At 40.7% G+C, this 22,684-nt stretch overlaps 2 protein-coding genes across 4 annotated transcripts in view; one reads left to right on the top strand and one right to left on the bottom strand.

The window, feature by feature from the left end:
* Nucleotides 1-781: 781 nt before the first annotated feature.
* Nucleotides 782-3,340, top strand: LOC133117041 (glucagon-1-like). Its single transcript, XM_061227120.1, is given in 4 exon segments — nt 782-881; nt 1,099-1,240; nt 2,456-2,572; nt 3,190-3,340. Coding segments are annotated over 4 exon segments (510 nt in total).
* A 2,022-nt stretch (nt 3,341-5,362) lies between these two features.
* The window catches only part of LOC133117040 (sodium-driven chloride bicarbonate exchanger-like), a 49,999-nt gene continuing 32,677 nt past the window's right edge, over nt 5,363-22,684 (bottom strand). For 2 of the 3 annotated variants that reach the window (XM_061227117.1, XM_061227119.1), the window contains 17 exons: nt 22,195-22,341; nt 21,668-21,759; nt 20,858-21,032; nt 20,633-20,766; nt 19,431-19,676; nt 17,567-17,672; nt 16,431-16,592; nt 16,022-16,135; nt 15,772-15,933; nt 14,546-14,797; nt 14,026-14,094; nt 13,577-13,750; nt 13,038-13,160; nt 12,455-12,516; nt 12,168-12,278; nt 10,624-10,661; nt 5,363-8,053 (listed from right to left, as the gene is read on the bottom strand). In XM_061227117.1, coding sequence (XP_061083101.1) covers nt 10,649-10,661; nt 12,168-12,278; nt 12,455-12,516; nt 13,038-13,160; nt 13,577-13,750; nt 14,026-14,094; nt 14,546-14,797; nt 15,772-15,933; nt 16,022-16,135; nt 16,431-16,592; nt 17,567-17,672; nt 19,431-19,676; nt 20,633-20,766; nt 20,858-21,032; nt 21,668-21,759; nt 22,195-22,341 — 2,142 coding nt within the window. In that variant the 3' untranslated portion in view covers nt 5,363-8,053; nt 10,624-10,648. The remainder of the gene's footprint in view (nt 8,054-10,623; nt 10,662-12,167; nt 12,279-12,454; nt 12,517-13,037; nt 13,161-13,576; nt 13,751-14,025; nt 14,095-14,545; nt 14,798-15,771; nt 15,934-16,021; nt 16,136-16,430; nt 16,593-17,566; nt 17,673-19,430; nt 19,677-20,632; nt 20,767-20,857; nt 21,033-21,667; nt 21,760-22,194; nt 22,342-22,684) is intronic. The other variant, XM_061227118.1, reaches the window with a different exon arrangement.

Here is a 22,684-nt window from a genome sequence, read left to right as displayed (position 1 = left end):
GCTGTGTAATGGTGCAGTTGACTGGCTAATGTACGCTGGATGGTGTCATATTGTAAATGTTATCATAATAAGACAGAGCTAAGAGGATTCTGCTTCCTGATGAGGGTTAAACAGGACACAGTAGCACTTTAATATTTCTTGCTTTATTTGACCGGATGGCAACCTGTTCGATCTCTACACCTATGTGTCAGCTCTTATCTCCTCGGGACATGGGTTCATCTGCTTTAACAAATATAAAGCGCATCGCTGGGACAAACCCTGTTTAATGGATCGAGAGAAATGGATGCAGCAAATAATCTGTGTGCAGTGTGTCACCTGGGCACGTTGTCAGAACGCTCTACTATATAAGGTTCTGCAACCAGCGAGAGACCATGAAGCAACTCCAGGGAGGCAAGGAAGAGGACCCACCAGCGGAACGAGCACAGCCACTAATTCTCCTTCATACTTCGTCACGGACAGAGGTGAGGCTCCCACTTCTTCTTCACTCCTCCGCTGCCAGAAATCACACCCGTGGGCATACATATTCTCCTTTCGACATCGGTGGGAAGCGTATCTACCCTTCCCAGTGCTTTTGCTGTAATGGTTACGGTGCACGTGGGAAAAACAGTAGGGCTTGTTGTCAGCTGTGTACAGTAGTATACATGGGGTGTGTCGATGGGAACGCGGTTGTGTCTTCATGATGTTGTGTGTCTCCATTCTCACAGGTCACACAACATTGTGTCGATGGGAACGCGGTTGTGTCTTCATGATGTTGTGTGTCTCCATTCTCACAGGTCACACAATGAAAGGCATTCACTCTTTGGCTGGTCTGCTGCTCTTGATTATTGTTCAAAACAGCTGGCAAATCCCAATTCAGGAGACAGAAGACAACTCCAGGTAATGTCTATAGAGCATACCTTTTCAAACTCTCGTAACAAAGTAAAATAAGCAAAATGATCTCATACTAAAACTAATACTAATGATATTTGGAGTTTGTACTATATAACCATGTTATTATTTTCCACTTTGAGCAATTGTATAGCTTTAATATCAGATTTTGAACGGATCCATTTCTGAATTCAATAATCAAACACATTTCTTGTAGCTTAATGACAGAAGACACACTTTTCGATGAACCCAAGGAACTTACAAATGCGAAGAGACATTCGCAAGGAACATTCACCAACGATTATAGCAAATATTTGGAGACAAGGCGGGCTCAAGACTTTGTTCAGTGGCTGATGAACTCTAAGAGGAGCGGGTAAGTGTTTCAATGTGGCATTTTGTGTTCATTCCATTCTCATTGACAAAGCATCAGAGCAGTGACATTATGTTCATCGGTGCTACTGCTTCACAGTCATAAGTGACATAGTAATGATGACATGAAAGTATAAGACACATGATGTCATCCATGGCTTTTCAGCTGTTGCACACCTGCTGTACATATGTGCAGACTTGTGTCTGGAATAATAGAACATTCACTTTAAGGAGTTACAAATGTTTCACTACCCACTTTTCGAGGACCAATTTATAATTTAGAACTTTCATTTACAATTTATATTTGTAAATTTTGTGAATTAAAAGGCAGGCGCTTTTAATTCAAAGCGATTTACAAGTGCATAGATTCTTCCACAGGTTAAAAGCATGAAATCCATAACTTGTGAGTCCCATATAAGTCCTATTGGTGTTCTATAGGACTCAATTGTACCTAAGGAATGCCCTCCAACATATTTACAGCTCTGTAACAATTGCATTTGGTGAGGCTTCTGTCCAATCAAAAGGATGATATTGTCCCACTGATGCTGTAGGACAATTTTTTAGCAGAATGTATCACACACTAGAGTGTATCACCACACTTCTGTTATGTATATAATGAAGGATTGAGTGACATCAGGGATGCTATATCTCTTGCAAAACAACACCCTAAGCAAAAAATAATGAAACTGTATCATAATCTATCTCAAATTGTAACTTGCAAGTCTCTAAGAAAACAATCAGACACCATATGTCAGTATATGAGCAGATAATCATGTTTTGCAAGACAAAAACATTTTTAATTTTAAAATGTTACATGCTGATTTCTGGATTGCCCATATACAGCATGAAGGCAATAATACAGGGCCAGGGCATTCATCCAACTAGGCTCATCATTGGCTTAGTTACTTGCCACTCTCTCAGAATAAAGTGACAGTAGACGTACGTTTTACTTTCCAAATTTCCAAAGTCTACCCTGAAAGTATAGTAATGTTCTGTTTGGGTGCGAAGTACGTTTTCCTAGCAGAAAAGGTACAATGTAATTATATATCGCTGGCTAGGGGTACAATTTAATGCACTTAGGGTACCGCCCTAGCAACAAGCATTTGTACCTTTTTAGCCACTTTCCGTACATTTATGTCTGAGAGTGCACCTGTCTAAGTCCGTACAGTAACACGCACGGTTTGACACGTTTCTGTTCAACATTCTCCATCCTCTTTAGCAGCCCGACGAGACGCCATGCCGAAGGCACCTACACCAGTGACGTTAGCTCCTATCTGCAGGACCAGGCGGCGAAAGAGTTTGTCTCTTGGCTGAAGACCGGCCGAGGGAGAAGAGAGTAGGGTCTCTGTCTATTCTGCTCCCTGTGCCTAAAGGAGAGAGGACAAATCAACTCATGCCTATCGACCCTGTTCTGCAACGTCTTTTTTAATGACCTGTACTGTTACTCCCCTGTCCGTGCTAATAAATTTCCTAAAACTAAGCTTTATTGAGTTTATTGATATCGCTCGATATGTCTGGTGTCTCTGGCTTCTGTTTCTACACCGAATAATGACACAATGATCTCGCATTGCATGAGTGTCCATGAGTACCCTTACGGAAATAAAATGACCTACAATATGTTCTAAACGTGGACATTTTGGAAGATAAAATGATAACTATATTTGAGAGTGGTTTAATATATCTCAAAGCAGGAATAGCAAGCATACTTTGCAACATACTGTCCAGTGTTGCAACATATGAACAATACTATGTCAATATTTATATCAGTATGTTTTCAAATACATTCTAATTACAATTTCCATAAGGGTACTTGCTAAGCTACAAGCTTAAAATCTTGTTAATTTACATTAAACATCATAAATATCATATCACAATTACTCCAGGTGATGATACAGACGTCTGATTCTACACTGCTGAAATGTATGGTGAAATTTAAATGTTGTACAAATTCAGTTTTGCAGAGCAAAGCAGTGAGGCTGATGTACAGCACAGAAGACACGTAGATGGGAGCTTCACCAGTGACGTAAACAAGGTTCTAGACAGCATTGCTGCTAAGGAATATATACTCTGGGTCATGAACTCTAAGCCATCAGAAGCAAGGTAATGACTGAAAATTCTTTATTTGTTAGATAAAACATAACTTGCTATTAATCCACGTACATAATACACATTAATCCAGATGTTTTTATTGAAAAAAAAAGAGAAAAAAAAAGAAATCACCGGTAAAATCTCAGGATGTAATTCCTCACAGTAAAGCAAAGTTCTATTTCTGTTTCAGCAAGCCATTAAATGGATATCAATGAAAGATGTGCTTCCTTATTCAAGAGAATCTTTGGTACTGTACTACACCCGGGATGCCTACAAATCCACACTGCACAAAACACTGTGGATGTCATTTAAAGCCATACTGCTTACTGTCATAGAACAGTCTTCTGCGATCTTAAAGCACTGAATGTTGATATTGAGCTCTCTCTAATCTTGCTTAACTTTCATTTTACACGGAAACTGCCAATGTCTAAAGTGTCGAATGAAAAAAAACAATGTTGCATCTTCCAATGATTTGTGGTGCATCAAATGCAAAATTGCACTTTTTTCGCTTTTAGATTGTTTTTCTATTTACAAACTCTATTTTCATACATGTAAATTGAAAAACCATGAATGCCTAGAAGACTCAGGTTATTATGCCAGATTGACTGGAAGCCTACAATATAAATGTATCCAGATTTCACTGTTGTTGTATCAAATGCAAGGTCATGCTTTAATGGTGTTCTGCTCTGCAAAAAAAATAAACACTTTTTCATGTCAGAGAAATATATATTTTTTCTATATCCATAAATTCATCAATTTGAATGTGTTCACAAAGGGTTTTCTCAAATCAGTTTTTCACAAGATAATATTGCCAAGGGGTTCAATACACCTTGGAATTCTAATGGGAATTAGGCATCATGTCTGCTAATGTCACTTTGTCACAAGTTTTCCCAGTGCTCTGCTGATAAGGAGAAGAGGCAGGAAAAATGAGGAAATGTGCCAATCAGTCCACACAATCAAGGATCGCTGATCAGACGGAGCATCTCTGGTCCTAACATCAGGAATAAAACTATTCACATGAGTGGGAAAATGTCACGCTCAGGGACGCCTTTCCTCTCTGAGCTGTCAGTAGGCACGTCAAACCATCTGTCCATTTAAAACGGCCATATTTACTTGCTAATAAATTATTTATAGTCCAAATGTCTAGGGTTGTATTCTGGCAATTTTCCGCACAACCATTCGCATTTGATGCTCTTAGGCTAACTGCAAAATACCGAACATTTATTTTGATTTTTTTTCATTTTCAAGACACAGTTTTCCCGAAATACGTAGGTCCCTGCTAGCTAGTCACTACTGCATGTTTGAACAGTATGCGCTCATGTTTCTTTCATAAAACATTTCCCACAGTTCCACTGATCATCCGGTGTATTAGACACAACTTTTAGGATATCTAGGATATCTTCTTTAAAAATAGTTCACATGCATCATCTTTATGCAGTAATCTGGCATCATTTGTTCAGTATTGATGATATGTCATTGAGTTTCAGCACTAAATCACTATTGGCCGTGTTTATTTTTCATGGTTGTCTAGTAATAAAGTAATAGAAATGCAATTTTAGGGGGAAAATCCATGAATATCCAGGCCATAATTAAAATATAATTATGGAATACCTCTTCAAACAATGAAAAAGATCATATAAATCAGTGCTTACTAATATAAAGTATAATACATCGCAAATATTGTGTTTCAATGAACCCCCCATAAATACTGAATAAAGTATAAATTTGCATTTCAAAACAGTGACTCCACTAGCCTGAAATGTGTCATTACACATTTAGATTGTCTTTCTGGCTTTTATTGAAATATTACTTCAGTTTTTACTCCAAACAGCATGAGCGGCAATGCTATGCCTCAAGGTATTTTCATTTTTTAAATTGTCAATGGACACTATAAAACATATCTGTTCATATGCCCAGTCTCTAGAAACATGGCAAATATTGAATAAGCTGTTGAAGTCATTTTCATTTAAACTGATGCACAAACACATTTTGAATGATCAACACTGATAGTTCATGTATGTTGGAGAGGCTAATTGAAAAGAGTGTTTAAATAAATTTATTGGTTTTCACATAAACACTTTTGTAATAAATTACATTTTAACAAAGGTGAATTCATATTGAAATCTGATCAAAGGTCAATCTCAAGTCCATAAAATTGCACATTTAAGGCAGAAACGTGTAGGTTCTGACAAGAAGTTGTACTGCCATAAATAATGGTTCATTTAAGGACTGTGAGCTTTGACTGAATGTATCCTTTAACATTATTTTATAACGATAATTCTACAAATCAGAAACACAAGACAGTACAAAGATAAAATTTGAACCATGACAAACTCTACTTTCCAGTTAATCATGTCCTGTTCCTTGTATAAATGAAACAAGAGGTTACATGGGTAACATTCTAGGAATTACACTTACTGTACATTTCATATGCAAACAAAATAATATTGACTGTACAATAAAATAATGTTTTGTTCTTTAAATAAAATAAATGTACTTTGCCCTTTTAGGGAAAATGTACTATTGCCATCTGTATTGTCTCTAAATTACCAAGAATCCTGTGAGGTCACAGTCAACATCTTCATCTAGACTGTACACTTATTGAAAATATCTGAGCATGTCATATCAGCGGATTCAGTCACTGTCACTTCTGAAGCAAAAGTCACATTCTTTTGAGTAAAAATCCTCAATTTGATATTACGCTAAAACATGAAACTTCAAAACACGTATTGTTACGAGTTTAACTGCTTATCAGTTACATGCGGAATCGTTTTCAATGCAGTGAAAGACCAAGGCTGCGGGGGTGGAAAGCAAGTCGGTGGCAGGTCACATCCTCATGATTACGCACATCACAGCTCTAATCTAAACAACAGCTTTAAAGAATCCGATCATGTTAAGCCCCAACAATTACAAGGTATATGCAGACCTTTTTGATGGAAAAAAAATCTTTGTAAATTCAGATTTATGTACAATAAAACCAAAACAACTCTTCCTTGTGTACTGGCCTGCATGTACAGTTCAGTGTTTCACACAATACCTTTCAACACCATCATACGTGAATTGTGTACAAACATAACGTGTAAACATAGTGATAATACACGACAATGTGCCTTTTTAAATAATTAAATGAAAGTAAATTAAAGTAAAAATTCAAATAACGTATGACTCATATAAATACAAAATAATACAATCATCATCCGTCATAGAATATTTCATATTCTATATACAGATCTTAATTTGAAATAACAGGTTCATAATATTATAAATTCATGCATAAAGTTGGCATCTGTAAAGTATTTCATTTGTTGTCATATTTATTATGAGTTAGTTCTTCGGGTTTTCAAATGTAATCATGTTTTTTAACAATATCATTTCCAAATGGTAGCGGTCCCTTATATTTTGGAAAAAATATCTACAAAACATTTAAAAATACATAGTCTCACAACATACAACTTGCTCCTCATACTAATCAGGAACAGTATTTCATTTTGTGTGTGTTTTTGCAAGGCAATACAAAATATGTTGCCTAGCATGTTTTGAAATGGAAGTTTAGAATGGGGAACATTACATTTCCTACGACATTTATTTTAATTGTGGCTATCACTGCTTCATACTGTGTACATATGGGACACATACACCTATTACAACATGTGGCAATGGCACAGGGTGCTGAGAAACACAACCACACAGCATGCATATAAAAAAATATTTAAAAAACAATTGCAACTACCAAAAGATCTATATAAATAAAGATATGAAAATTTTATATTCTATTGCATCCATTCGGTCATGATCCCATCTTCCTGTTTAGCTTACATATATCCAGTAGAGATGATAATAATTGATACTGTATTTACTTGTGGAACCCCGCGGTGCATTCACTGGTAGAATAAAACCACAAACAAAATAAAGAATAAAAACCACATAAAAAAAACGAATAAAACCACAAACAACGATTTATGAATCGCACATCATATTTAGGACATGAAAAAACATTAATATTGATCATGAAACCTACAGTGGCAAATGATGAAGACTCATTGGCGTTTATAGGCTATTCCACAGGATTCATGCCAAAGAAAATAGTCTCTGGACAATACACTCACTCGGAGCAGAAATGTAATCTAATGATTCCTCTGTGACACAGCCTTCTCTTGGGTGGCAACTGGTTTATAATTTTATCAGCCCTCTTCTACTTTGCAATGATCTATATCAAGCCCAAAACACTGCTGACTCTCCATTGCTTGGCCACAGCATTTCAGAGACAACATATGTTGGGTCAGGTGTGTTCACCTAAAGAAGGGATTCTGCCCAGATTCATCTTAAGAATAAATTAATTCACACCAAAATAAATTACACTTCATACATTTTCTCAGAAGGAAAGGAGCACTAAACTGGCACATATGTGTGGTGCTCTAGTTTGAGGGATTGTAATTGTATTTGCTGGTATAACTGTAAGTTCACACACACAAGAAAGAAAACTTATCTTAATGGTTACATGTTTGCCTCTTAAAGAAGCACAGATTCAGTTGCATCAAAAACAGTTCACACAAAGTACAAGGACTACAGGACAAAACACACAGAGGTGGTCTACCCAATTGGATACTGTGGCACACAAAATGCAATTGTTTAAAAAGCACAGTGACGAAGGAAACATCACAGACTCGTCTCCCGGTCCAAGTCATTCTCCTGATTCGTCCTCTTTTTCCTTTTGGCCTTCTTGGAATTGCTATGAAAAAAGAAGGTGTGATTGGCTGTTACTCAATGAAGCTTGCGTCTGGTCTCTTCCAGATGCTCTGTACAACACTATCACTCAACTGCTCAGTATCTGCTGCAGCCCTCAAGCATATATGAGCAGAAGTGTAACACCCAGGTTCAGAAAGTAAAAGTCCTCCCCAGTATTTTGTTCCAATCACCTGGATTTTCTAATTATCACAATTATTCAGCCAGGAGCTAGGACTAGTTAGTCAAGTCAGTTGGCAAACACATGGCAGGACTTTTACTTTCTGTATCCAGAACTTTCCAACTCTGTCGACGAATATCAATTGCATTTCAACTAGGAGGATGGATTCAATGGATTCATTGGATTCAAAAGATTTCATTGAGAACATGCACAGTTGAGTGAAAGCACCATAAAGGAAAGCAGTCTTATATTTGAGTCATGCCTTTGAGACGTACGCCGGGATACAGAGTGCATTTCAGCTGTCGAACAACATCAACGACAGGACAGTTCTGATAACGGGGGGCAATAGAGAATTCGGTCCGGTGGAGAATCGGATTCTCTCGGCCACGCCTACTGGTGGAGAGGGCACACGCACCTGGGTTGCGTTAACTAATCAGCCCCTGTGCTTAAATGTGTGCTCCTCTCCAGAGTATGGGGCTGAGACTGGGAGCACACACACTGACAGAGCCAGGTTTCTGCTGCAGTTTTAGTTTGTTGTCAGTGCTCAGGAAAGAGAACACTGGACAATCTGGCACGCTCTGAGCGGCGAGCTGAAAAGCTTTCGCTTGGTTTTGCTTTCTCTTGTCTTTGTTTTACGTTCTTGTGTTAGTTTGTTATTTTTGCCCATGAGGGGTTGTTTTTGTGTTGCTGTGGCGGCAAACTATGGTTCAATCCCGAAAGTGCCGCATCTCCCTCCCAGAGGTGTCACACCCGGATGCCGAATTCAATTTAAAGCTAGTGTGTTGAACTGCCCTGTAGTGATGTCACTGAGGCAAAGAGCAGACCGCATGCTACAAGCAGCACTGCCATGCAGAAACCGCTCTGGTCTGTGACACTCCTGCTGATGTCAGCACAGAGCCACGCCCACCTGGGTATGCCTCTCACTGCTGAACTTCCTGAATGTGTATTAAACTATACATAACTATAACCATAATCACAACCATGTGAGCATCCACACTGAAGAACGATAACATTCTGTAAATATCCTCTCGGCTATGCCATCTGCCATTCTTAACGTGACGGCCTGTAAAATCGGATTGGATTTTGATTGACTGTCTGAAAATACTCCCAACGATATTGTTTGTTGTTGTCGTATTAGTTGTGGAGTGGACTCCGCCATCCAGTTATGCTGGCTGCACACTGTGCAATATCAGCCGTCCTTTAGGATTGTTACACGTCACACTGTGCGAAGTAGCCCTGACAATATCACATCTTTCATTGCTGTCACACTCTGCGATAAGATCCAAGAATTCTGTAATGACGATTCCATCCTACGATTACAGTGGCTTCGTCATCTGACATCCACACTCAGAATTTGAGGATAGTGGAGCAAAAAGCCATATCGTGCTGTTTTTTGCCCTGAAAAAGTCATTTGAAGTCATTTGAAACGTGTTTATTTTCTTGCTTTCCTTTTGGATATTAGCTACATTGTTAATGCGGGTGTCTCAACTTTGGCTATTTACTTGGGATGCGAAATGGCTTGAGAGCGGAAGCAAAAGGGATGCCATTTTAACTTAATTAGCCTAGGCTACTTTATCTACATGCAAGTAGTATTTTAATATCAAAGGTGACCCTTGAAATAGAGACTGAATTAATTAATGTTAAAACAATGTGTTTTTTGTGGTTACGAGCGCAACGTGTATCGTTTACAGTCATGTACTGTAATGCAATGCTCCTACGAGTGTTCATTACACGTCCTCTGTCTGTGGTCTTAGCAGCTGTCACATTGCACAATTTCAGCCCAAAATATCTAACACTGCCAGTGTTCTATTGAAGACCAAAATTCACTAAATCTGTTGGTGGGCATGTCCCACTGAGAGATCCACAGCCGATTTTTGCTGATAATTATATATATATAATAATTATACTGCAATTCGCATATTAAAAAGTGGCAAAAACCACACAGTGTATACACTATAAAAATGTTTTTTAATTACATTAGTTTATAGTTCTTGGTGTGGATGGGCCTTTAGTCCTTCCCTGCCACCTCACAGGAAGTGGCTAACACACCCGGAAGATGAGAGTAACAGACTTTGCCCTTCTTTAACAGCTAAAGACATGGCTCCAGTGCTGTTCACCACTGCCTGATAAGCAGCTTTCTCCATAGTGACTACAGTACTTTACTGGTAACGCCAGTAAAAGTGTGTGTGCTGCCTGTATGCTTCCGCCTAACACCTGCAGTCACTCAAAGCTGTAATGGTAATCGCAACCAAAAAGAAAGTCAGAATCATATTTCAATCATGCACCACAAGAATGAAATAAAATAAAATAAAAAATACATTGTTGGAAAAGTGTGGCTAGGACACAAAGCCGAGGCAACATGAGCAAGCAAAGGGGAACAGGGAGCAGGGTCTTACCTTTAGGAAATCAGCTTCTAAGAGGTTAGGAAAGTGAGCTTATAGAAATGGAATGAAAACTTTAGTCAAACAATGCACTACTTTACCTGCTGGGAAAAATACAATATCTAGGCCTATGTATCTCTTAATATGATAAATAGAAATAAAGCAGAATTAGGAAAAACTAAAAGTAAGAAAGTTTGAAGAGTGAAGCTGCTGACCGTTCTTAATGAACGTGGGTAAACCCGGTTTGATAAGGATGGGATCATATGTTTTTTTATTCAATGAAATGTTATGTTATATGGACATGCAGGCTAATAACTTGCTTATTCATAACACTGTACTGGCATGTACATGTACTGAAATAGATTCTGTTCCCATTAAAGATTTCAGTGGGAGACATTCGGTCTGGTGGAGAACCAGATTATTACTGGTGGAGAGGGCACACGCACCTGGGTTGTGTTAACTAATTAGCCCCAGTGCTTAAAGTGTGCTCTCCACAGTACAGAACCCTAACTGGGAGATCGATTTCAGAGAGCAGGGTTGTGGTAGAGGTTTATTTTGGTTCATCAGCGCACAAAGAGAAAATGCCACTGAAAAGCTGTTACTCAATTTTACTTGATTTTCTTGTCCTTATTTTACTTTGTTGTTTTGCTTCATTATTTTTACCAAGAACGCATTTTGCATAAATGTATGAAATAATCACTTCACTGACATGCTGAACAGTGTTCAGAGTTGTATAAATGCGCTGCGTGCTGGTGAGCCCGTGGTCTCTCTGTGTGCTCCTCCCTAATGAGCGGCTGATTACCTGACTGCCTCCACCTGCCTGCTGCCTCATACAAGCTGGAGCTGAAGACAGAAGGCTACTTCAAGCATGGCTTCTGTGGCACGACCCTACCTTTTGTATAGACTTCTGTGGCATGACCCTACCTTTTGTACAGACTTCTGTGGCACTCGCCTATTTGTTTTAGCTGTTTTTGAATTGTGTATGAACAAGTTTTTACTTTACAATTTTACTTTTCTCTTGTCCACTTTTTGGTCAGGTCAGTTTTTATCTGAAAGACACACCTAATTTTATGTTTTATTAAGTTTGTATAGGATCTAGTCTAGGGTCTTATGTGGGCCCTACTCTGGCCTGTGTTTGGTTTTGTAAGCCTTTTATAGTGTCTGAACAGTGATATTCAGAAGGTGCACAAGTGCAGCTTCTGCTCAAGACAGTGGAGTAAGCATTTTTTGTAAACCGGTCTACCAAACTACAATTTAATGTTTATACATGATATTAGATAAGCATTTGGCCCACTGTGAAGGGATTTTGGTGATGACCCAAAAGATAAGACATCAGTGAGCAAATATTGATTGTCACTTTAAAATGAAGGGAATATAAACAGGAATGAATGCAGCTTAAGAATGTATGGTAATGCCACGATATTTTCCCAAAGACTATATTTTGATTGATTCTACAAGTAATGTATATGATTGAATTCTTGAAGCACTGGTATAATTAACATGGAAATATTTACATTTAACATGTTACTTTCGTAAAGTAAAATATATAACTTAAAAACCTTTTAGAGCTTTGCTCCTTCTTGGAGCTGTCTGTGCTGAGGGACTTCCAGACATTTCCAAAAGACGTTTTGGACATTTCATCAGAGATGTTCACCGTGGATGGGTCATTCCTGAAAAAAAATATAATTTTCATGTTAAATTCCTCCTTCTGAAATGTTAGCTTCATTCTATATTAACATTGACCTATAGTGGCATCCCTAACAGAGAAGAGCTTATGATGGTCATATAGTTGACTGTCCAGGCCCTCATTGGTTGTTCACTGAATCTCCACGCTTTCTGGACTTACTTATGACCTTCCAATGGCACCTGCACAATCCCCTCCTCTTCTGCCAGGATACTCTGTTCCTCCTAAAGGCAAACACATCACCATCAGACTGAATGACTGAACACGATTAGCATAATTCAATCACTATAAATTCAAGTGCTTTACACTGATGTACAATATGCATGTCTCTTGTCTTTAGTTATCACATCAGAAATTCTAAAATGTTTTTGTAACCTGTTATGCCAAGGAAAATAATCCACAAAGAATGTTTAAAAGGCACTCTATTACATGCAGCATGGAGAGAAATCTATATGCACCAGCAAGCTCTCTGATATGTGGAAATTAACTCTTAATCAAAACATCTTTATCATATAGTAGGGTAGAATAACTGACTGCTGACACACGTATACAAGCAGGCACTTGATTACTTAGAAATCATCCCTTGAGCGTACACAGTCTTCCTCAGTTATAAAGGCTTGGTGTTATAAACCTCACTACATAAACAATGGTCTGTGCTATGCATAAAAAAATGCCATTATAATAAAGTTCTACAAAGCAGATTAGTGCAGGTACTCTGTGGACAACATCAGATGCAGTGGAGCACCTCTTGCTCAGCATCCTCTAGTTTCTTCTTCTTGCTCTCTGGCATGAGGTCATCCAGCCAGCTCAGCTCTCTCTTTGTGAAGAAGAAATCCAGAAGCTTCCGGATGAACACCAGAGCCAGCACCTGAATCAGAACCGCAGTCAAAACAGCCAGTTCTTGCATAGCACAGCATTTACTTACATGTCAAACGTTACTTTCTACTGACACTATGGCAGAAGCTAGCAAGAGAAAATCTGGTGTGATAGATAACTGTAAATAACAATGAACCGTGTAATTTATGTACTCTTGCATACAATTGTTGGTCCCATCAAGTCAATCAGCCTTACATTCACGGCGATACATTTTTAAATGTACAGTATTCCTTAAAAAAGAAATGTAGGGCTAATAAGGTGATGGCAAAAATGTCTGATCATAAAAATGACACATAAACCCAACTGTCTTTGGCAGGGGCATTGTATGGGGGGTGATCCCAAGGGCTGTGACTAAAGGGGCCCTCTAAAAGTGCACTGTAATTGTGCAGGGATGGGGTGGAGACGCACCATCATGGGGAACACGATGGCCGCACGTGAGGTCTTGATGACCCACAGCAGGACCAGGCAGCTGAGCTGGATGATGGTGAAGAGGTGCACCTTCCTCAGGGGCACGTGACGAAGGTAGATGAAGTCGGGCTGGTGTTTGGCTGGCATGCCGAAAAGCTTCACACGGTCAAAGAACTGGAGCGACACAGGCCAAAATCAGTGAGAACACACTCTTTGAAAAAAGGGTTCTGAAAGGGTTTATTGGCCTGATTCCATAGGGGAACCCTTTTTAGTTATTTATGGAACCCTCTATCATATGAGTGAAAAGTGAAAACCCCTACACAAATAACCCTTTAACTCGATATGATACTTCTATGCTAGCACAATTACTATTGTAGAGTATTGAATATAATAGAAAAAATGATGTCAAACTGATTAAATCCTGTTTAGATATCAGAGACAGCTCCTACCTGTATACCCCTCAGGGATGATGCACCCATGTAGAGGAAAACTCCATACAGCACAGGCATGGGTATAAACTGTGAAAACAGGATGTGGTTCAGACACACAGTCATTATGAACTCACCCACACTAAAGCTCTCCACAACACTGGTGATTACTGCATACGTGGCACAGCAGAACATTTCAACTGGTCATGAATAGAGCCTATCAGCAGGTGAATGAAACTATTATTTGACAGGAAAAGGTTAAATTGATTCTAAGGAGTCTATGTACACTATCATAGTGTTTGACCAGCACTACATTCTCTATGTAGTGCTCATCAAATAAAACGGCTGATAGGTGTTGCAGTCACATACTGTAGTGATTAAACAGTATGTATACTGTATACTGTAAATAGAAAGGCAACTGGTATGATCACAGAGCTGATCTAACATGTTCCGCAGACACTCTAGCACTAGCAGTGTGCGTTGCGAGTCTCCATTAAAGCCTAACAGCTTCACGACAAGCTTCAACAGGGGAGTCTCTGACCTTGAGCACAGAGGTCATGAAGACGGAGCAGCCCATGAGCAGGAAGATCATCAGCCCGGTGAAGCGCTGCTCCCGGATGCCCAGGAACTTGGGCTGCTCCCCGGGGGCGGAGCACTCCGACTCCAGCTTCAGGCTGTTGACGTGGGAGATGGAGAGCACGGTGGCCGCCACAAACCAGGGCAGCCCCATGATGGAGCACACGCCGAGCATCACCCCCACCACCAGCAGGTCCAGGTGGTACCCACAGCCTTTCTGTGGACCAACAGGGTGATCACGCCACGCGGACGTTAGGGCCCGTTCACACCAACAACTGTAACTATAACCAGAACTATAACCAGACAGTAATGATAACGCTGTGGGCCAACAGGGTCATCACACCACACTGACGTTAGGGCCCGTTCACACCAACAACTATAACTGTAATGGTAACAACCAGGTATTTACTAAATGTTCTTATTGAGCAGAGTGGCTTGTACAGACGTAGCTTGTATTTTCATGCTTTCACATGCAGCCCAAGTTCCTTTTGACTGGAGGTTAAAAAGGGGCGGCCTGTAGTGTAGTGGTTAAGGTAAATGACTGGGACAGGCAAGGTTGGGGGTTTGAATCCCACTGTAGCCACAACAAGATCTGCACAGCCGTTGGGCCCTTGAGCAAGGCCCTTAACCCTGCATTGCTCCAGGGGAGGACTGTCTCCTGCTTAGTCTAATCAACTGTACGTTGCTCTGGATAAAAGCGTCGGCCAAATGCCAATAATGTAATGTAATGTAATGTAAAACGGCTTCATACCATGGTCTAGAATACTTGATTCTGATTGGCTGGAAGGTGTGCTCAAGTTTAAGTGCCGTTTTAAATTCATATGCTGCCTGGCCAGCTAACCAAACAATGGAACCACAAGCTGAAACAGTAGCAAGCCTAGTAAACAAATTTGTGAGTCTGCAGGCAAAAACTTTAACTTTTTGCGGGGTACAAGCAAAATAATCCAGAGGTGTGTGTTAAAGGGTTTGAACGCATTTGGCTGATGTTTCTCCCTGTTTTGGATTCAAATACTTCTGTGCTGGATTGATATTTGTCTGGTGTAACTGAGCCAAAAAGAGGACCAGAAGGTGAGGCTTGCACTTTCTGAGAGTACTCCATAAGTTCCAAAACAGCAGACAAGCCCGGTAAAACAATGACGTAGTTGACCCAGGTCTGCTGTGTATGGCAGTGTATGCCGTGTTCCCCGGTACCTTTAGTTTGTGTTCCTTCCTGTTGATGATGACGGCCGTGATCTGCTGGTCCATGAATATGAGAATAGTGCACAGCAGGGCGGGAATGAACGTCACGATGGTGGTCCACCAGGGGTTTGGGCCCACGGGGTTGACCAGCCAACCACGGTCATCTCTGGTCGGCTGCAGGGGGTCAAGCGCTTATTACATGAACCAATATGTTTTCTTGAGACCATAAAAGTGGTTTGATATTAAAGTGTCCAGTGCTCACCTTAAATACATTGGGGACCTGAAGTTTTGGAGATTGGATTCCTAAGGCATAGTCAACCAAGACCATGGTTAAAATAGTGATGAAGACTGCAAAGTCACTGATGATGGACCTAACCTGGAAAGTATTTAAAGAGTATTTAAAACACTTTTTTTACATTCTGTCACATGCTTCCACTTACATTTCAGTCCAGTCTGCCAGAACTGATTACATGACGCAGAGAATCCATTTCATGCAGCGCCCACAAGCAACCTCTAGAGGGCACCAGCTCACCACAGATAGAACTCAACTCCACTTCTGTTGTCAAGCTGATGAACATCTCACACTCACACGAACAGGCATACACATGCCCCTACACACACACACACACACACACACACACACAGAAACATACGCGGGAAGAATGACATGCCTTAGTTGGGAAGTAGCGGCTGGTTTTGAAGTCTTTCAGAAAGGCGGACATGGCGACAGTGGAGAAGAAGAGCACGACGGACCAGAAGAGGACATCAGGGATGTAGGGTCCGTGTGGGCCACACGCACTGCCCACAAACTCCCCTCTGTTCTCTATACACTCCTGAAACAGCAGACACACTGCCTTCAATCAACCAGCCTCCTCTAGGATCATTTTAGGCCAATAAAATCATGTTATTTAGTTATTCTACATTGCTATATGTTGTAATCATTGCCTTCAGTCATGTGGTGAACCAAAAAATAATAATATCAAAAAAATATCCATTAATGGAATTTAAATCTTAAAGAGGACCACCTGCAATAGTATTTATGTAATTGGCCTTGTGTATATGTCATATCACGGAAGCTAGTGCTGAACTCACTTCTGTTTCAGCTTGCCTCTAAAGACAAAACAGGCCAGACAAACGCAAGTGGAATACATGAAATTTGCTTTTGTTATGATTACTGATCCTGCATAATCCAGCACACGTGTACTTAATCTCCCTGCATGGCTGGACTCTGGAAATACAAAGACAAAGTCTTCGCATTGGAAAAAAACCCCCCTCCTGTTCAATCGTTTTAAACACAGCTTTTATATCACGAGATGCAAATCACAATTCTGCTTCTACTAATGTAAGTAAAACTAATAAAAAATAAGGCAATAGTCAATTGTTTTAAATATTCTGAGATGGCAAACTAGTATCAGGGATAAATAGGTGTGAGTCAGTTGAAGACTTATTGATTGAGAAATATTGATCCCTTTAAAAGAGATGAGATCCTAGACATACTTTTACCAGGGTAACAGGAGGAATAGCATTACAAACTGTCACAAGATTCTGATAGTTTAACACGTTGTTATTTTCTAATGGATATACTGGTGCATCCATTTGAATTATAATACACCAATCACTGGACTGGGTGTGAAGAGGAAAGCAAATAGAATGCATATGAACTTTGTGCAAAGTGAAGCTGTCATTCATCATTCATCATCATTCAATGATTGTAGTACAGTATTACATATCAATAGTTTTTTTATTAAGCTATGCAATATACTGTATGTTATTAAACAATAAAACAGAAGATAACAAGGGCACTTGCCTCGACATTCAGTCCCTGCCAATCGAGTTGCGAGGCTGTAATGTTCCTCTCATTCCAGTACGCCAGAGTGGCATTGCTGGGGTCCGGGGGTCTCACACACTCACAGCTGTGGAGGAGAGAATGTGTGAGTGTGGGGTACGGTCACATCACTACCACAAAACACAAACAGGCCATTTCCACTGGGTCAGCTTCTTTCAATACCATCAGCCTGCTCCTGCTGTGAATTATAATAATTATGGATTATTAGGACAATCCGATTCATCAAAATGACTTTTAATTTTAATATGAATTAGGCCTTCATGCTGCTGCTGATGTGATGATGATGAGGATGATGAGGAGGAGGAGGAGGAGGAGGAGGGTGGTGATAAGGATGATGATGATGACTACTGCTATTATTGTTACAATTTTCATAATTGTCAAACCCCCTTATCTAGGCCAATTTACAATGCTGGAGATAATTACTATAATGAATATGCTATCAAATGACTCATCGCAGATGGGGTTAGAAATATGGCACTGAAGAATGTATGCTCAGAAGAAATATAACCGGTAATAAGAAGAGAGGAATACTGTATAATTCAGTCCACTCAAGAGCAATGCCTAACAGGAAGACATACATTATGAGATTCTGTGTTGGAAGATGATGAAATATAAGACAGTGTGCAGTCCACCAATACAAAGCCAGAGAAGGAAAATGACTTCACTTTTGTTGAATTAATTTCTATGTAGTCTAGTATACATAACCTTAACATGCCCTACTTAAAGCATATCATGTACCTGAATGATGCTTTGGTGTATCAGTGCCATCTAATTAATGAATGAATGTGTTTTATATCTGTGGTACATTATTTTGATAGAAAGCTGCTACTGTACCATAGTATGTTATATATATTTGTAGTGTTTGCTGTTGTAGTGCTTTCTAATTGTATAGGCTATGCAGCAGTTTTATACCTCTTTATAGCTTTTCATTAGCACTTGTAGGTTTTCTTTACTGCTTTTGTTTTGTGATCAAGCAGTGCGGGTTAAGCAAATTAGATTTTTGCATTCAATGAAAAGCAATTACAAATTAAACAATTAAGCAGAAAAGTCTTCGTGATCAAATGAGCTAGAGCTGAACACTGTTTTTCTTTCCTCCTGGCTTTTACCTGAACAAGTGCATTCACCTGGTTTCCCCTTTCAATGACTAAGACAAATATTTCCCTCGTTTTTATCATAGCAGCTATGCTGGATTCACTGGTTTTGCAGACCTGGCTTACTGGCACAGACACAGTCCTCACTGGCCTCTTAACATGTGTATAAATATCAAAGGGTTGACCTTCTCCTGCTGATTTGTATTTATTTTATGTAATTCTGTAATCAAATTAAACAAAATCAATTCGCTCTTGAATGTTTTATTGAATTGCCAGGATGGCAGAAAATCATTGTGAGGCAGCAACATCTTGTCCAGCTTGTAAGCAAGCTAGAAAGTGTGACCAAAACAGAGCTTTTGGCAAGAAAAGATGGGCGTTTCAATTGGACTACCCAATTAATCACATCAAGGACTGCCAATCATTTGATGAAAACAAATTCTTAATGTTAGGAATCTCTTACTTTTTTCACCATATCTCACTAAAGTGAGCAGGATAAACTAATTAGATATATTTGCAAATTAATCCTTGATTGATCAAATTGCATACACCCTTAAAGATTCGAAGCGCATTTTAGCCCTGTGTATTTGCACTTCCTGTTGAGTGACGGCTTCCTGTGATGTGAAAATATAGTATACCAAGCATACTTCATATATACTTCAATTATATTGAAAGTGTTCTTAAACATAAAATAGAATACTGCAGGTGTAGTCGTATTCACATGGGTGTGTACTCACGTGTACTGGGTGAGTTTGTCCAGGTTGTTGTTCATGTTGATGGGGTAATGTTCTCCCAGGTGCAGGAGCTTCTCCAAGGCCTCGTAGATGAAGATGATGCAGATGAGGGAGGCGAAGGCCTCCTCTGTGAAGCGGGTGATGTAGCAGACCAGCGAGCTGGCGTCTGTGGCCACCAGCACCAGGCAGAGGGTAGCCGTCCACAGGCCTATGCAGGCTCTCAGCGAGAGGTAGGACAGTCCATATTCTCTGTGGAGGGGGCCGGAGCACAGACAGGGACATGGCATTCATGTACATTATCCACGAGAGTGGCGCTTCAACCTACCCGCACACACTAGAGCTTCTCATCAATGCAGTATTTCAGTATTTTTCTTATATGTAATTGAGATTTGATAAGTCCAGTTGTGGTCTGTGAATTACACCGGCATTGCTAAGAAGACACGACCAGTCAGTGTTCGTGTTAAATCACTATACCAGTACAGGGTTAAACCAGAGCAATTTAATGTGAGGTGTGACTGTATCGCTAATTTAATTATCTATTTTGTCTTTTAAAATATTATTTGTTTTATACATTTATTGATTGTATCTTTTAATGTGTTTTAATGTGTTATCTTTTGGCATTGTGTCTATTTTTATGGTATTTGTTTTTCACCGCTGTAAAGCACTTTATGCTGTATGCTCTAAACGTGCATCCAAAGCTCAAAACACTCATTATGTCACCAGCTGCTACTTTTCTCAGACATGAGTTAGAGGAAGGTGGATTCGCGCGCAGTTTTAGCAAACAGACCACGGGTGCCCAAATGACCAGCAGGGCCCACTACACTCTTAGAAATAAAGTGACAGTGGAGGTACATTTTTGTTCTTCAAGGATCAAATTTCCAAAATGTACCCTGCAAGTAGAGTAGTGTTCTCTTTGGGTACAAATGAGTACATTTCCCAAACAACCTAGATATAGTATAATGCTATATAATGGTGGCGAGGGAAACAATTGTAAGCATCTATAGGGTATCGTCTAAGCGACAAGCATTTGCACCTTTTTAGACACTGTACCTTTATTTCTGAGAGTGTAGAGAGTGATGAGACAACCCTAACCCTAGGTGACAAAACTGCCAATTATGCATCACAACAGGACAGGGTCAGTTCCTTGACTGTGCGACGCTCTACTATGCCGTGCTACGCTACGCTGTGCAGTAACACAGACTTACTTGCAGAATTTGAACAGTATCTTCTCGAACACCAGCACTGGGCCCGTGCTGCCCAGAATAGTGAGTGGCTGGCCTGAAAACAGGGAATAGGCAATTCCTGTCATGGAGGCTCCGAAAAGGGATTCAATGGCACTCTACAAGAGAGAGAGAAAACGTTTAACAGGAAGCAGAGAGATCAAACTCTGATCAAAACTGCCGACCGATTCCGGCCCCCGGGGCTCTTACTATGCGGCCGTCCGTGGCCTCCCCCAGCAGGCCCCCGAAAGTGATGACGGGAGACATGCAGGCGCAGTACAGGAAGAGGAAGGAGGCCAGGCACTGCAGGCTGACCGCGTCCGCGTAGTCCGACAAGTAGTGCGGCACTTTGCGCTTCACGTCCAAGACCAGGCCTCCGAAGAACCTGGAATTCAGAGCAGAGCCTTACGGTCATCAGCCCCTGCTTCAGCCAGAACAGCCCTGGGGCCTGATTCAATCTCCCGCAACGCAGGGCGAGGAAGGACACTCTTTTTTAACCAGGTTTAGAGCATTATGAGGGACATAAGAAGGTGCCGAATTAGGTTTCACCACATTGGGTTTCTGTTACTCTTGGTGATACTGTACCCATGTAAAATCTGTAATAAAATAAAGGCCTTGTGTTTCAGTGTGAGACTACACTTTTATTTTATTTGGTTTAAGAATGATGTGTATGCTCTTGCTAAATATATTCTGTTTGACAGTAATAATCAGTTAGCTGTATCGGGCAGATCTGGGGCAAGTAGGACAGAAGGGATTTTAGACAATGGAGGAAGCACCGGATCACGCACACACAAGAGCACACAGAAGCCCGCACACACACACACATAATCGTACACACACGAGCACAAACACACACGCACACATAAACACACCCACACAAGCACAAAAACACACGCACACACACAAGCACAAACACACACGCACACATACACAGAAGAGTACACACACGCACACTCACACACACGCATACACATACACATACATAGAAGCGTGCGCACACACACTCACACACACACTCACCTCCCTGTGCGCTCTAACTCTGGCCCCCCATGTCCTCCGTGCTCACCCATTTCGGCTGTGCCGTTGGACGCGGCAGCAATCTTCCGCTTCTCCTGTTTCACAAAGAGCAGCGAGCCGTCATCTCTGCCTCTCTCTCCGCACAGAGAGAGACCACACATTTTAATATTAAACAAACGGGGAATACAAATTACAAGCAGACCTGGGTCAAATACCAACAATCTCTATTGATCTTGCCTGGTGCAACCAAGCCTGCCAATAGGACCAAAAAGCAGGGTTTGCACTTTTTGAGAGTATTTCTCAGGTTCAAATACACCAGACAAGCTCAGTAAAGCATGGAAAAGTATTCGAATCCAAAAGAAATATGCAGTGGACCCAGGTGTGACTGTGAGGAATGCAATGGAAAAAAAAGGATAGAGAGTTCTGGTACTGCCCCCTGCTGGTCTGTCTCAGATGATTCATTCTGGAGTGCTCACTTGAGACGCGCACACACACACACACGCACACACACACACACGCAGACCTCTCACCTGAGAGGGTACGTTTTTTGGTGGCTCTATTCTGATAGATGGGTCCCATTCTCCCGGTGGCAACACTGTCACCTGGTCCAGGAACTCGTCAATGCCGGCCACCAGATCGTTCCGGTCTTTGGCTTTGTAAGCAACATCGTGGAACACCTAGGAAGACCAATCACCGTCTTTTCCCAACATGCTCGGAGGTGAAACGCCACAGTCAATTCATTTCAACAAAAATATATACAAGATACCAGAGCACTGTCTCCTGCTCATAGGCCTCATCACTGCATTAGCCTGGCACTCCATTAAGCCTGCACAACACTGTGACTGACTGTGTGGATAGGACGGGACCCAAGTGAGTTAACACTCCGCTGGCTACATTAGGAAAGACGAGCATTAAACACGATATGCAAATCCAGTGCTCCATAAGGAGCGTGAAAGCGCTGGGAGAGCCGGCAGATGCGATAACCTCCCATACGTGACAGTGATTGTTGACCGCGGCTCC

Source organism: Conger conger, chromosome 17 (genome assembly GCF_963514075.1).
Source record: "Conger conger chromosome 17, fConCon1.1, whole genome shotgun sequence".
Lineage (NCBI taxonomy): Eukaryota > Metazoa > Chordata > Actinopteri > Anguilliformes > Congridae > Conger > Conger conger.
This window is presented reverse-complemented; position numbering and strand designations above follow the sequence as displayed.